Consider the following 14,108-nt stretch of genomic DNA (forward strand, 5'->3'; position numbering starts at 1 on the left):
TTTTCTCTTTCCATCATTCTGGTAGAGGTTGATCTTGGTTTCATCTGTCCAAAGAATTTTCTTCCAGAGCTTTGCTGGCTTTTTTAGATGTTTTTTTAGCAAAGTCCAGTCTAGCCTTTTGATTCTTGATGCTTATGAGTGGCTTGCACCATGCAGTGAACCCTCTGTAGTTACTTTCATGCAGTCTTCTCTTTATGGTAGATTTGGATATTGATACGCCTACCTCCTGGAGAGTGTTGGTCACTTGGTTGGCTGTTGTGAAGGGATTTCTCTTCACCATGGAGATTATTCTGCGATCATCCACCACTGTTGTCTTCCGTGGGCGCCCAGGTCTTTTGCATTGATGAGTTCACCAGTGCTTTCTTTCTTTCTCAGGATGTACCAAACTGTAGATTTTGCCACTCCTAATGTTGTAGCAATTTCTCGGATGGGTTTTTTCCTGTTTTTGCAGCTTGAGAATGGCTTGTTTCACCTGCATGGAGAGCTCCTTGGACCGCATGTTTCCTTCACAGAAAAACCTTCCAAATGCAAGCACCACACCTCAAATCAACTCCAGGCCTTTTATCTGCTTAATTGAGAATGACATAACGAAGGAACTGCCCACACCTGTCCATGAAATAGCCTTGGAGTCAATTGTCCAATTACTTTTGGTCCCTTTAAAAACTGGGTGGCACATGTTAAAGGGAATCTGTCACCCAAATTTAGTGATATCATGTAAAGATCTCACTAAATTGTGCGTCCCATAAGGATTCTAGTAGGGCTTTTGACTCTCCCCGACCCCGCACCTTTGAGGCATAAATACCTTTTTTAGCTTGTTGGGGATGCATGCAAATCGCCGCGGTCCTAAATGGGCTAAAACTCCTAAACCCTTCATCCAATTTTAATGTGGATACCCTCAAATGAAAGCTGAAAGTCTGAACTTCAACTGCATCTGAATTGTTTTGTTTAAAATTCATTGTGCTAATGTCTAGAACCAAAATTAGAAAAATGTTGTCTCTGTCCAAATATATATGGACCTAACTGTAGAAAACTAACTATTACTGAAGATAATGAAAGAAAAGTCTAGCATAAAGCTTATTTGCCAGTGTGAAAATTGCAATGTTTTTTTTTTTTTCATTCTATTTTTGTTGATATGAAAAACTATATGGGAAACTAAAGAAAAAAACAAAACAAAACACATTTGATAAAAAAAACAAAAAAAACCCCACGTTTAGAACAATGGGTCATTATGCAACGACAGCAGTTAGTCCATCCGTCTTCCCTGACTCTAGGTGGAGTATGAAGACCCCCAGGTCACATTCTACGAGTCAGAGAATAAAGCACAAGATCTCCTGAGGGACGCGGCCCACTATGGAGAACAGCTAGGAAACTCCAAAGAATAAACCACGCTTTATATTCCTGCATGATATAAATATAAACTCCGAGACCGAAAAGGGTTTCCGATACCAAAATAAAATGTCGATCTCCGGATCACACAGGCGGCTACGTCCGGATACGTGCTGATGGCGTTTCAGGAGAATTTGCCTTTCTTTCCTAATCTAGGAGTTGATCAATACAACATTAGTTCTTTAAGGAACTACGTGCACCCCTGTTAGGTGACGAATATGAAAGGGTTTGCCCAAAATGGGAACTTATCCCCTATCTATAAGATATAGGATAACTTCTTGATAGCTGGGGGGCTGACCGATCTGGGCTGTCCCCATCATCCCCATTGATAATGAATGAAGTGGCGGTGTGCACAATCGTCCAGACGAGGCTCTTCCCCGCAGCGTTCAGAAAGTTGCCCTTTATCTAGTGGATAATTTCCAATAATTAGCTTACGACCAATCCTCTATGCAAAAAAAAAAAAAAAAAAAAAAACACAACAAGCCTGCTGTAGAAAATTCCATCAAGTCACTGCTCTTACAGTAAAGAATCCACATTTATGATGAAGTAGGAAGCTACCTGCAATGTTAGGTCATTTAAGACAAGGCATCCAGATTCCTTTAATAAAGAATCAACCATTCCAAAAGACCGCGGCTGAAAACGTTATTGTGTCACTGCTCTTACAGTAAAGAATCCACATCTGTGATGACAGAGACGCGTGTAATGTTACTTCAGAATCCAGTCCTCCGGGATTAGTGGGGTCTCAGAGACTGGGCCCACAATGATCAGGAAGTTATGCATTATCTTGTAGCTATACGATAAAGCCCAATAGTAGGGACAACTTCATGACTTCAGATAATCCCACAGGGGAAAAAAAAAATAGTAGGAAAAAAACTCACGCCTGGAATCTAGTACATATAACTTGCAATGTTACTTCATTCAAGACAGACATCCACATCACTATCAAGATGAATCAAGCATTTACAAAATTCTGTGAAAATTCCATTTTATCACTGCTCTTACCGTAAAGAATCTCCATCTATGATGAAGCACCTGTGGCCAATACGCCACGCATGTTCTGATAAGTGACTTGTAACGTGGTAGAATTATGTTCTAATCCTGAGTATCGATGCCATTTTTATGCATCCTATAATATCATATGCCTTGGCAGCAGCTGCCTGGCACTAGCTGCTACAGCTAAAGTCTATGGACACAACTCTGACATGGGAAAATGTATTTTTACATAATAGTAGAAATTAGTATAGGGTAAGTACACAGTGCACACTGAGTATCGGATGGCAGAAATTTCTGCACCCCTTGGCAGGATAATGCAGCCTCAAAAACGTTGCTGTTTTTTATGCGTTTTTGCCTGCGCTTTTCTAAGTGCATTCAGTGGGTGAAAAACGCACAGAGGATTGACACGAACCAGATTATTTTCTGCACCAAACCTGCAAATCAAAATTACTCAATGTGTGCATGACACGTCAAGGTTTCTCATTCACTTTGCTGGAATCAGGATTTGTCACAAATCCCCGCAGGAAAAAAAAAAAAGCGTCAAAATCGCACCAAATCTGCAACGTGTGCACACGGCCTTAGTGTAATTTCATTACCTAAAGTCAACCACTACGCTTCAGCTAGCTTGCAATCTGCTTTCCTTTATTTTAAAATCCCCTGACATGTATTTTGCTGCATGATTCAAGTTTCAAAATTTTCCTCTTGGGGAAATTTCTCTACCAGTAATATAGGCTGGATATGATGTCTGCACACCCTGAGACTGTAAATGCTTTCTCCTCTCTCCACATTGTGGAGATCTTTATACTGTCCTCCCAGCAATAATCCTACAATTGCTAGCTGCAAGAACCTGTGTAGTACAGTCATACTAGAACTCTATACGAGGGTGTTCAATAAATTTACCTAACAGAATATGAAAACAGAATTTTCTGAGTTAGTTGAACTTACTACTTGTCAATGTAATCCCCCCTTGACTTCAAAACACATTCTTTTTTGCCTCCAGTGATCAGATACTCTCAGAATAGGTGACTTCTAGCTGCAAGAGCAGTTAGTGCTCGGATTCTAACAGAGTGTCTTCGGCGCGCTCGAATAATACGTTCAAGTCCCCGCTGCTGCATGCCTCGCGGATATTCAACAGCTCCGACACATGCAGGGATAGTCTAACAAATAGACAATCCCTGCATGTGGCTGTCGAAGAGCCGCAAGGACTCGTACATATATTTCGAGCACGCTGAAGTCACTCGGTCAGCCCACGAGCATGCTCAGATAACACCTTATCCCAGCACGTTCGCTCATCACCATTTTCTACAACATTTAAACTGCTTAGCCCAAAACAATACTTGGTAGTAGGAAGGTGATCATCCCCAAATACATCAATCATCCTTTCATGGATTTCTTTAGGCTCCTTTGTAAGGAATTTAATCACGGACCGAAGCTCCAGATCCCTCCCTTTCTTTGGAGATCCGCAATGTACTGCACTTGCCATCCTGTCACTTCCAGTGCTTGCACCAGACTGAACTTCTACTGCTTCCGTCGCCGATCCACACGTCTCACCATGCACAGAGAACACGGACAGTAATACACATATAAAACACGTCACTCACATCATGCTCTGGAGCTCGGGGACAAAACTGGTCAGCTTTCCTGCTCCCTTCCCAGACGATGCGGTGGCCGATGACGACATGGTGTTAGCTGATGGAGTGCCGAGGCTCATCTATGAAAAATAAAGAGATCGTCAAGCGTCCTGCCACCTCACCGACGTGTCAGACAAAGGGGCAGATGCCCAAACCCACCCATCAGCTGTCATTCTACATTCCACATCTTGATAAATCTCCTGTTATTTAAGTCATTTATTTAAGTAGCTTGTAAAGCACAGCATGGTGGGAGGTGTCCGGGGCTGAAGAAGTGACCACCCTGCTCGAGATCAGAAGAGTCCTTAGAGTGGCTGGTTGTCACCTGCTCTCCCTGCACAAAGGTAAAGCAGATAAGTCCTCCCAGCCCTCGGAGGCAGGCCCAGGGCAGCATTCACACCTCTGTGTGCTAGCATCCGAAAGAAACAGACTGATTTCATCTCAGGTGTAACTTTCTTCTCCTTAAGCAAGCACTGCATGAACATTTTTTTTTTTTTATCTCCTTACACTGAAAGGGAATCTGCCAGCAGTTGTTTGCTACCTCATCTCAAAGCAGCCTGCTGTAGAGAAGAGAAGCTGAATCCAAGGATGTCTCACTTAGCTTACTGGGTGCAGCTGAGCAGCAGCGCTCCCGCCTCTAGAATACCCAGCCAGAGCAGCGCTCTTGCCTCTAGAATACCCACCCGGAGCAGCGCTCCTGCCTCTAGAATACCCAGCCAGAGCAGCGCTCTTGCCTCTAGAATACCCACCCGGAGCAGCGCTCCTGCCTCTAGAATACCCACCCGGAGCAGCGCTCCTGCCTCTAGAATACCCACCCGGAGCAGCGCTCCTGCCTCTAGAATACCCACCCGGAGCAGCGCTCCTGCCTCTAGAATACCCACCCGGAGCAGCGCTCCTGCCTCTAGAATACCCACCCGGAGCAGCGCTCCTGCCTCTAGAATACCCACCCGGAGCAGCGCTCCTGCCTCTAGAATACCCACCCGGAGCAGCACTCCTGCCTCTAGAATACCCACCCGGAGCAGCACTCCTGCCTCTAGAATACCCACCCGGAGCAGCGCTCGTCTCTGCAAAATAACCACAGCAGCGCTCCCGCCTCTAGAATACCCAGCCGGAGCAGCGCTCTTGCCTCTAGAATACCCACCTGGAGCAGCGCTCCTGCCTCTAGAATACCCACCTGGAGCAGCGCTCCTGCCTCTAGAATACCCACCTGGAGCAGCGCTCCTGCCTCTAGAATACCCACCTGGAGCAGCGCTCCTGCCTCTAGAATACCCACCTGGAGCAGCGCTCCCGCCTCTAGAATACCCACCTGGAGCAGCGCTCCCGCCTCTAGAATACCCACCCGGAGCAGCGCTCCCGCCTCTAGAATACCCACCCGGAGCAGCGCTCCTGCCTCTAGAATACCCACCCGGAGCAGCGCTCGTCTCTGCAAAATAACCACAGCAGCGCTCCCGCCTCTAGAATACCCAGCCGAAGCAGCGCTCTTGCCTCTAGAATACCCACCTGGAGCAGCGCTCCCGCCTCTAGAATACCCACCTGGAGCAGCACTCCTGCCTCTAGAATACCCAGCCGGAGCAGCGCTCGTCTCTGCAAACTAACCACAGCAGCGCTCCTACCTCTAGAATATACTTGTGCAGCAGCGCTCCATAGTACAGCAGCATAGCAATGCTCCTGGCTCTGTATAGAACTCATCTTTTTTTACAGCAGTCTCTAAAAGAAAGCCTGAGATACTAGTGCATGTCTGGCCACCGATTCATTGAGACGGAGCTCGACAGAACTGGGAATCATTGCGGCTCCCAATGTTCAGAACCTGAAGATCAAAAAGTTATTACTAATCCTATGAAGGGGTGTTAACTTCTAAAGATGCAGCAACACCGTGGTGTAGAGAATAGCTACTGCAGCATCCCGGCTCTAGAAGCAACTTGCCCGCGGCACCCTAGCTCTAGAAGCTACCTGCCCGCGGCACCCTAGCTCTAGAAGCTACCGGCACCCCAGCTCTAGAAGCTACCTGCCCGCGGCACACCGGCTCTAGAAGCTACCTGCCAGCGGCACCCCGGCTCTAGAAGCTAGTTAAGTCACAAATATGCTAGGTGCATACTTCACACAAATGATTTTTAGTTTTTTACTTTGATGCGTTTTCAGAAATTAGCTTGCCTCCCAGCAGTCATCAGTGGGAGCAGAGAGGGGATTTGGAATTTACCATAGGGAAAAAAAAAAAAAAAAAAAAAAAAAAAGCATGCCATGCCCTTATTAAACTCACAAGTGGCAGATCTGTTGCAGAAATTCCTCGGACTGTCCCTTTACATGAGACTTGTAATTCTCCATAAATACCGTATGCTGCGGAGGTTTCTGCACCAAATCTGCCAGGTGTGAACTTAAAGGGAATCTGTCTTATCCTCAACCATTATTATCCTGCATACATGGAGATAATGTGCAGGTTACTACCCTTCTAAACCTGCCGGGCCACCACACAGATGCCCGGCTACTGGGAGGAAATCTTTTTATGCCTCCTGCGAGCCGCCAGTGTTCAGCCTTAGGATGGAGTCACACTGCCGAATTTCTCCTGCGATAATCACATGACATAGCACGGACTGGCCGGCACCTCTCCTGACCTGAGCATGACAGCGTGAAGGATTACTCTGCAGCTGCCAAGCTCAGGTCAGGAGAGCAGACAGCCAGTGCGAGTTTTACGATGCGATTCTGTCTCTGCCCTTAGAGATGAGGCCGCTGCGGTTTCAGACTGAAAGCTGGCGGCTCCAGGGAGGAATAAAGATCATTTTCTCATGGTAATAGGGCTTTTAATACTGTGATGGGGCAACTTCAAAACACTATCAACCTGCAGATTTACTCCTGGCTACAGGATGGGTGGAAATGTATTGATCGGTGAGGGTCTGACTGATGAGACTTGTACCAATAGGCAAAAAGTGGCAATTATACCCCCAGTCATACACGCACACCGCTGCTCCCTTCTTTCCCGATGGGGATGCAGAGTGCTGCGTTCAGCTTTTCCCAGTAGTCTATCAGAAAGAATAAACTAAACAGAGTTCGGCCTCCGATCTGCCCCTCTGCTCTGCAATAGGGATAAAAGTGCCACGAAGGGGAATAAAATTCTCCATTCTACCAGTCGAACGGTCTGACGCCACCGATCAGCAAATTATTAGAACTTGCTTTCACTGGACAGTCGCCTTAGATGCCGCTGTCACTCTCGGCCTGGGCTTCATAGGTCATGATGATTCCTATACTGCAATACTGAATCATTTCACTGCACAGTGTAAAAATGATCATTTGATTGTCCTACGCGGATAAAAAAAAAAAATATATATATATATAGTGAAAAATAATAACAGAAAAGGTTTATCAAAATATTAAGAGTTGGAATCCTCATTCTCAGTATCGCCGCAGAGTCCCATCTATCAAAACATAAAAGTCTGGAACCCGAAAGGTGAACGCCGCACAGAAAAGCAAGATCAGAAGGACAGAATTACCGGATTTCCATGGGTGAACCTCATCTCCCCCGTGTAGCAGGAAAAAAAAAAGCGATCAGCAGTATGAACACTTTTGTCAGCTTGCCACATAAAAATAAATATATATATTACTCTTGTAAGAAAAAAAAAGGGAAGGATAGAAAAACTATAGTTGTAAATACCAATAATGTCAGGGCTGTCCTTTTCTGCACCAATAACACTCAGCACATGCTTGTCATGGAATAGCAGGGATGAGTTTGTCATCTTACACTAACAGTGTGCTTCCCAATAGATGAAAAACAATGTCTGCAACAAGAGTGAGCTCCGCTACACCGGCAGGCACTGCAGCTCCGCTACACCGGCAGGCAGTGCTACACCGGCAGGCAGTGCTACACCGGCAGGCAGTGCTACACCGGCAGGCACTGCAGCTCTGCTACACCAGCAGACACTACTACCCCAGCAGGCACTGCAGCTCTGCTACACCAGCAGACACTACTACCCCAGCAGGCACTGCAGCTCCGCTACACCAGCAGACACTACTACCCCAGCAGGCACTGCAGCTCCGCTACACCAGCAGACACTACTACCCCAGCAGGCACTGCTGCTCCGCTACACCAGCAGACACTACTACCCCAGCAGGCACTGCAGCTCCGCTACCCCAGCAGGCACTGCAGCTCCGCTACCCCAGCAGGCACTGCAGCTCCGCTACCCCAGCAGGCACTGCAGCTCCGCTACCCCAGCAGGCACTGCAGCTCCGCTACCCCAGCAGGCACTGCAGCTCCGCTACCCCAGCAGGCACTGCAGCTCCGCTACCCCAGCAGACACTGCAGCTCCGCTACCCCAGCAGACACTGCAGCTCTGCTACCCCAGCAGACACTGCAGCTCTGCTACCCCAGCAGACACTACTACCCCAGCAGGCACTGCAGCTCTGCTACCCCAGCAGACACTACTACCCCAGCAGACACTGCAGCTCCGCTACACCGGCAGGCACTGCTACACCAGCAGGCACTGCAGCTCTGCTACCCCAGCAGCTCTGCTACACCAGCAGGCACTGCAGCTCTGCTACACCAGCAGACACTGCAGCTCTGCTACACCAGCAGACACTACTACCCCAGCAGGCACTGCAGCTCCGCTACCCCAGCAGGCACTGCAGCTCCGCTACCCCAGCAGGCACTACTACCCCAGCAGGCACTGCAGCTCCGCTACCCCAGCAGGCACTGCAGCTCCTCTACCCCAGCAGGCACTGCAGCTCTGCTACCCCAGCAGGCACTACTACCCCAGCAGGCACTGCAGCTCCGCTACCCCAGCAGGCACTACTACCCCAGCAGGCACTGCAGCTCCGCTACACCAGCAAGCTCTGCTACACCAGCAGGAACTGCCAGGACTCTCACTAATACCTACTTTTCCATGACTTGGAGGTTAATTGCACAGGATGCACTGTGGAGAGCTGAGGACGCAGCCGCTCCGCAGTCACTTACCGCCTTTATTAGAAGCTCTGTAGCAGATCTATAAGCAAAACTGCCCATATGGACAGCAAGCTGCCCTCAAAAAATATGGCCGGGCCTTTCCTACTCCCTAACTAAACATGGCGGCGGCCAACTAATCAGCATCGCGAACAGCCTTCAACTTCCTCTTTTTTGAGTACGGTGGGCGTAGAGGATCAAACGTCTTTATGTCAAATCAATTAGCGACCTCGTAAAATACCAATTGTGGGTCTCTTTCTCAGTTTAGCGTTTAGTTTACCTGTAGCGCGGTGACAGAGTGATGAAAACAGTGTGACGGAAGGCAGCATGGCTTGGTCTCCCGTAGCAACCAATCACAGGGCAGCTTTCATTTTTCAACAGGGTTGCAAAATGACATCTGCTCTGTGATTTACTGGTTCTCTTAGTGTCGAATGTAGGAATTTATTTTTTTAGTGTTTAAAAAATGCTTTTAAAAAATAAATATTTAGTATTTTTTATATATATGTTTTAATGTTATTTTTTTAAATTTTTTTCTGGTCATGTCTGAGAGAAACTGGGTTGTTATAAAAAAAAAAAATTACTGACACAAAATGGCTCCTGTGATGAGCGAACGTGCTGGGATAAGGCGTCATCTGAGCATGCTCGGGTGCTCACCGAGTGTCTTCCCTGCGCTCGAAGACACACAGACAGTCCCTTCTTGCGTTGCGGCTGTCTAACAGGGGTGAGACATGCAGCCATGGGGACTCGAACACGGCTTTCGAGTACGTCGTAGACACTTGGTTAGCACCCGAGCATGCTCAGATAACGCCTTATCCCAGCACCATCGCTCATCATTAGCAGCCGCAAAATATATAAGGCCGGGATCACACATGGGAGGAACACGGCCGAGTCTCGCATGTTAATACCCAGCACTGCCGCCAGCCACATAGCAATACATGGAGCCGCACGCTCCGCTCCTGAGTGCCGGTGGCAGTGCCGGGTATTAACATGCGAGACTTGGCCGTGTTCCTCCCATGTGTGATCCCGGCCTAAAAAGAAAAATGGTGCTAGGGTACCGTCCACACAACGTCTTAATCAGGCGGATTCCGGCTGAAAGAAGCAACCGCTGGCATTTTCCCAAAGCTCGACGGTCGCGCCAGTGTCTACTAGACTCCGTGTGCACATACCCTTCATAGGTCTCTTCACATTGCAGCATTTTTTTGGGCCAAAGTCTTCTTTGCAAAAAGGCGGATCAATGTTATTCAATTCAACTTTTTGACAGTTAGAGTGATCAATGAGTGGAACAGGCTGCCATGAAAGGTGGTGAGTTCTCCTTCAATGGAAGTCTTCAAACAGAGGCTGGACAGACAGCTGTCTGGGATGATTTAGTGAATCCTGCTTTGAGCAGGGGGTTGGACCAGATGGCCCAGGAGGTCCCTTCCAACTCTACGATTCTATGATTCTATAATGTGGGCATGCAGATGTAGGGGTTTTTTCACTTAGCGAATCTGCACATGGAAAAAAAATCGCAACATGCATCATTTTCCTCCGAAAATCGGATGAGACTCACACATTCGAATCTATGGGTGTGCAATAAACATGGGCCACCATACGGAGCCTCAGTGCAGCATCCAATTCTTACCGATACATAGTAAATTGGAAATGAAATGATTAATAGCCGCTGCTGTAAAAAGAAAAAAAAGTGGATTGTATATGGACGACAAATGAGAAAAAAAAAATCACCCTGTTCTTTTAAAAAATTAAAAAAAAAAATTGCATGAAAAATGCAAAAAAAAAATATTCCTTTTTTTCAGGTACAATCTTGTCTGTGAAACTTTTAGGCTGTGTGCACACGTTGCAGTTTTGTTGCGTTTTTTTCCTTGCTGATTTTCTAGCTGAAACCCGAAGCAATCCTGATGCCAGCAAAGTGAATGAGAAACCTGATGTGTCATGCACACGCTGAGTACTTTTGACTTGTAGGATTGGGGCAGAAAATAATCTGCAGCGTGTCAATTTTCGCTCACTCAAATAAGTCAAAAACGCAGGGAAAAGCGCTTGTTTTCTCAGCTACGTTTTTTCCTGCCGAAAGCTGCAGAAATGGTGCAGAATTTTACTTTACTGTTCACACGAAGCGTTTTTGCTGCGTTTTTTTTGTTTAGTTTGTTGGGGGTTTTTTTGCAGCAATACCTGAGTGCTGGGCAGGAAAGAAGCTTAGGCAAAAATTCAGGTTTTGCTGCGTTTTTGGTGCGGTTTTGGTGCAATTTCATGCTTGTTTTTTTTATTCAATTCAATGGGTGAAAAACGCAGAAAGAAGTGACATGCTCTATATCCAAAAAAGCATGCAAAGCACAAACTACTGATGACAAAAAAGACAATGTGTGTGCATGAGATTTCTGAAATCTCATAGGCTTTGCTGGTACTCTGAAAAGCAGGTGAAAATTAGCATAAAAAAAACGCATCAAAGAAAGCAACAAAAAAAAAAACTCAGTGTGAACTTTTCCAAAGTAGGGTTGTGTGCGCACATTGCAGATTTGGTGCATTTTTGGAGCGCTTTTTCCTTGCAAATTTTGTAGATAAACCAGAAGCACTCCTGATGCCAGCAAAGTGAATGAGAAGCCTGACGTGTCATGTACGCGCTGCTTATTTTTGACTTTCAGATTTGATGCAGAAAATAATTTGCATTGCCAATTCTCTGCCTTTTTCCTGCCAAAAGCTGCAGAAATGGTGCAGAAATTTCCTCCAATGGGGCCACCGAAGAGTCGCCTGAACGAATTGGGAAAGCACCCATAGGGTATGTGCACACGCTGCGGATTCCGCTGCGACTCCGCAGCGGTTTTGGCCGCTGCGGACTCGCAGCAGTTTTAGCTGCGGTGTACAGTACCATTCAAATGAATGGTAGAAAAAAAACGCTGTGTAGACGTTGCGGAAAAATCCGTGCGGATTTGCTGCGGTTTTGAAACTGCAGAAAGAATTGACATGTCAATTTTTTCTGCGGAATCCGCAGCGGGTTCCTATCTCCACCATTGTGGAGATGGTGAATCCGCAGGACCAAACCGCAGGCAAAACCGCAGATAATCCGCAGGTCTTTTGACCTGTGGTTTATCTGCGGTTTTTGCAAAACCCGTGCGGATTAATCCGCAGCGGATTCCGCAGCGTCTGCACACACCCTAATAGAAATTAAAAGAAAAAGTCTTTTAAGTGATTTTTTTTTTTAGAGTATTTTTTTTTTTAAAAGACTCCTATAATAAAAAAAAAACCTTAGTGTGCACTTACCCTTAGGGTAAGACTCGTTTTCCTGATTTTTTTGCGCTTTTTTTTTTTTTTTGCTGCGGTTTTGGCATGCTAGATTTGGATCTTATGCATGCCGAGAAAGTTTAGTGTTGGAAAAAAAAAAAAGTCCTATTCTATAGAATCAGGTTTTGGAACAAAAAATGCAGCAAAATGCATTTCAAAGGGTGAAAAACGCTGGAAAAAAATGCTGAAAAATGCATAAAGAAGTGCCATGCTCCAATGTGGAAAAAAAACCTGCAAAGCACAAAATACTGATGACAAAAAAAAAACAAAGTGCTTGCATGAGAGTGCTAAAATCTCATAGACTTTGCTGGTACTGTAAAACGCAGCTGAACATTTGCATTAAGAAACGCGTCGAATAAAATGCTGCAAAAACGCCTAGTCTGAACATAGCCTTAGGCTTCATGCGCCCAGCAGTACATTTTGCATGCATGACTCTACTCGGATGAATGTTCTTGAATATGAAACACGAGCTTATAAAAGTGCAGAGAATTTACAATTTACTACTATATCACTGATTTATAAAGCAAAAACCAATGAGCCTTCCTATATAAAAGTCCAGGAATGCAAATGCTATTCCCATTTAATTTGCCTTCCCGGCAATGAACGTGGATAGAGCGCGTATAACCGGGTGGCCTCTTAATGACCAAGAACTGATTCAGCCCATTTTAGATCGACATCCCACAGCCCAACAAAAATGTTCCAGTAAAAGGATTGTGCTCTACAGCGACGTGCGGGGAGTCAAGGCACTGAAAGAATTTTTCGTTTTCTTCATACAGCCACAAGGGAAACCTCTAAACTATGTAATTAAAGTCTTAAGCCTGGCAGCACCAAACATATTTGTAGTGTAAATGGGCAGTCTAGGTGGGCCAGATGGCCCCTATCTAATGTCTGCCTCCGTGTCTCCGGTCGTGTACATAGAAATAGGCCTGTATTCCCTGCAAGATACACGATCCATTCATCAAACACCAGAACAATTTGCTGAGAGTCTATCTTCATAGTATATTAAAAAAAAAAAAATCACAATTCCGACCATTGTCTGTCGACATTAAGCTTGAATTCCCAAAACGGGCCGGGAATTAAGCTTTGTAGGTTTTGTGCGGACATCCTGGAGCTCATTATCCGGGTCATAAGATACCTGATACGTGTTTTTCATCCACGTGCTCTTCCCTCTTTCCACCGGTAGTCCACAGAACTCAAGAAAATGAAGAGTATATGATCCAGCTGTGAAAAAGTTCCTTGAGAACGAAACGCGTCGCTGCATGTGCACTCTCACTATTGAGGAAATTGGTGAATTGATCTATTTTATGGATCATATACTCTTCATTTTCTTGGATGCTGAACGTCTTGTCCAGATGAGGTTCCGGGCTCCATGGCTTGTCGGTGAGCTGGTTGGGGCATATTGCCCAAGTTTTTTTCTTTTTTGCATGTAGTACACAGAACTACATTCCCATGATGAGTCTTTGATGATTTTTTTACGCTACATATTTATGACAAAATGCAAGGAACCTATTTTACTTTATGGGCAACATCAAAAGCTCATCGTAGGAACGTAGCCTTATAGTCTGAGGGCCTATTCCCATGTCATGTTTTCACGTAAACTGGTGGTCACCTTAAAAACAGAAAAAAATGGAGACATGTCTACTCTAGTTTGATTTGCTGGACAAACTAATACAAATTCTGGACAGCACACCATACCCACCAACATTTGTGTTGGTACCATTTTAGTCCCACCAGGACCACCCCCTATATACCTGCCAACTGACCTAAAATGGCCAGGATAGTCCAGAATTTTTAGTCTCAAACCTAGCAAATTTGAGGCGTCCTGGTCCAAAATGTGTCAAAGTTTACATAACCCAAAACTGGACGGTCTAGATTGTACAAAGGTGTTACTGGGAAGGTCGGCA

General features: G+C 45.9%; 2 protein-coding genes across 7 annotated transcripts in view; one reads left to right on the forward strand and one right to left on the reverse strand.

Annotated features, from left to right (window-relative positions):
* Nucleotides 1–9,106, reverse strand: part of SUPT3H (SPT3 homolog, SAGA and STAGA complex component) — a 578,628-nt gene extending 569,522 nt beyond the window's left edge. Inside the window, exons 1-2 of one of the 6 annotated variants that reach the window (XM_073586526.1) lie at nt 7,490–7,950; nt 3,981–4,090 (exon numbers count right to left, since the gene is read on the reverse strand). In XM_073586526.1, the coding sequence (XP_073442627.1) occupies nt 3,981–4,090; nt 7,490–7,732 (353 nt within the window). In that variant the 5' untranslated portion in view covers nt 7,733–7,950. Of the gene's footprint in view, nt 1–3,980; nt 4,091–7,489; nt 7,982–8,869 lie in introns of those variants that run through there. The other 5 variants (XM_073586527.1, XM_073586528.1, XM_073586529.1 and 2 more) reach the window with 5 other exon arrangements.
* The window catches only part of RUNX2 (RUNX family transcription factor 2), a 249,685-nt gene that overhangs the window by 61,488 nt on the left and 174,089 nt on the right, over nt 1–14,108 (forward strand). The gene's annotated exons all lie outside the window — the stretch shown is intronic.

Source organism: Dendrobates tinctorius, unplaced genomic scaffold (assembly GCF_039654945.1).
Source record: "Dendrobates tinctorius isolate UK_male_01 unplaced genomic scaffold, ASM3965494v1 ptg000093l, whole genome shotgun sequence".
Lineage (NCBI taxonomy): Eukaryota > Metazoa > Chordata > Amphibia > Anura > Dendrobatidae > Dendrobates > Dendrobates tinctorius.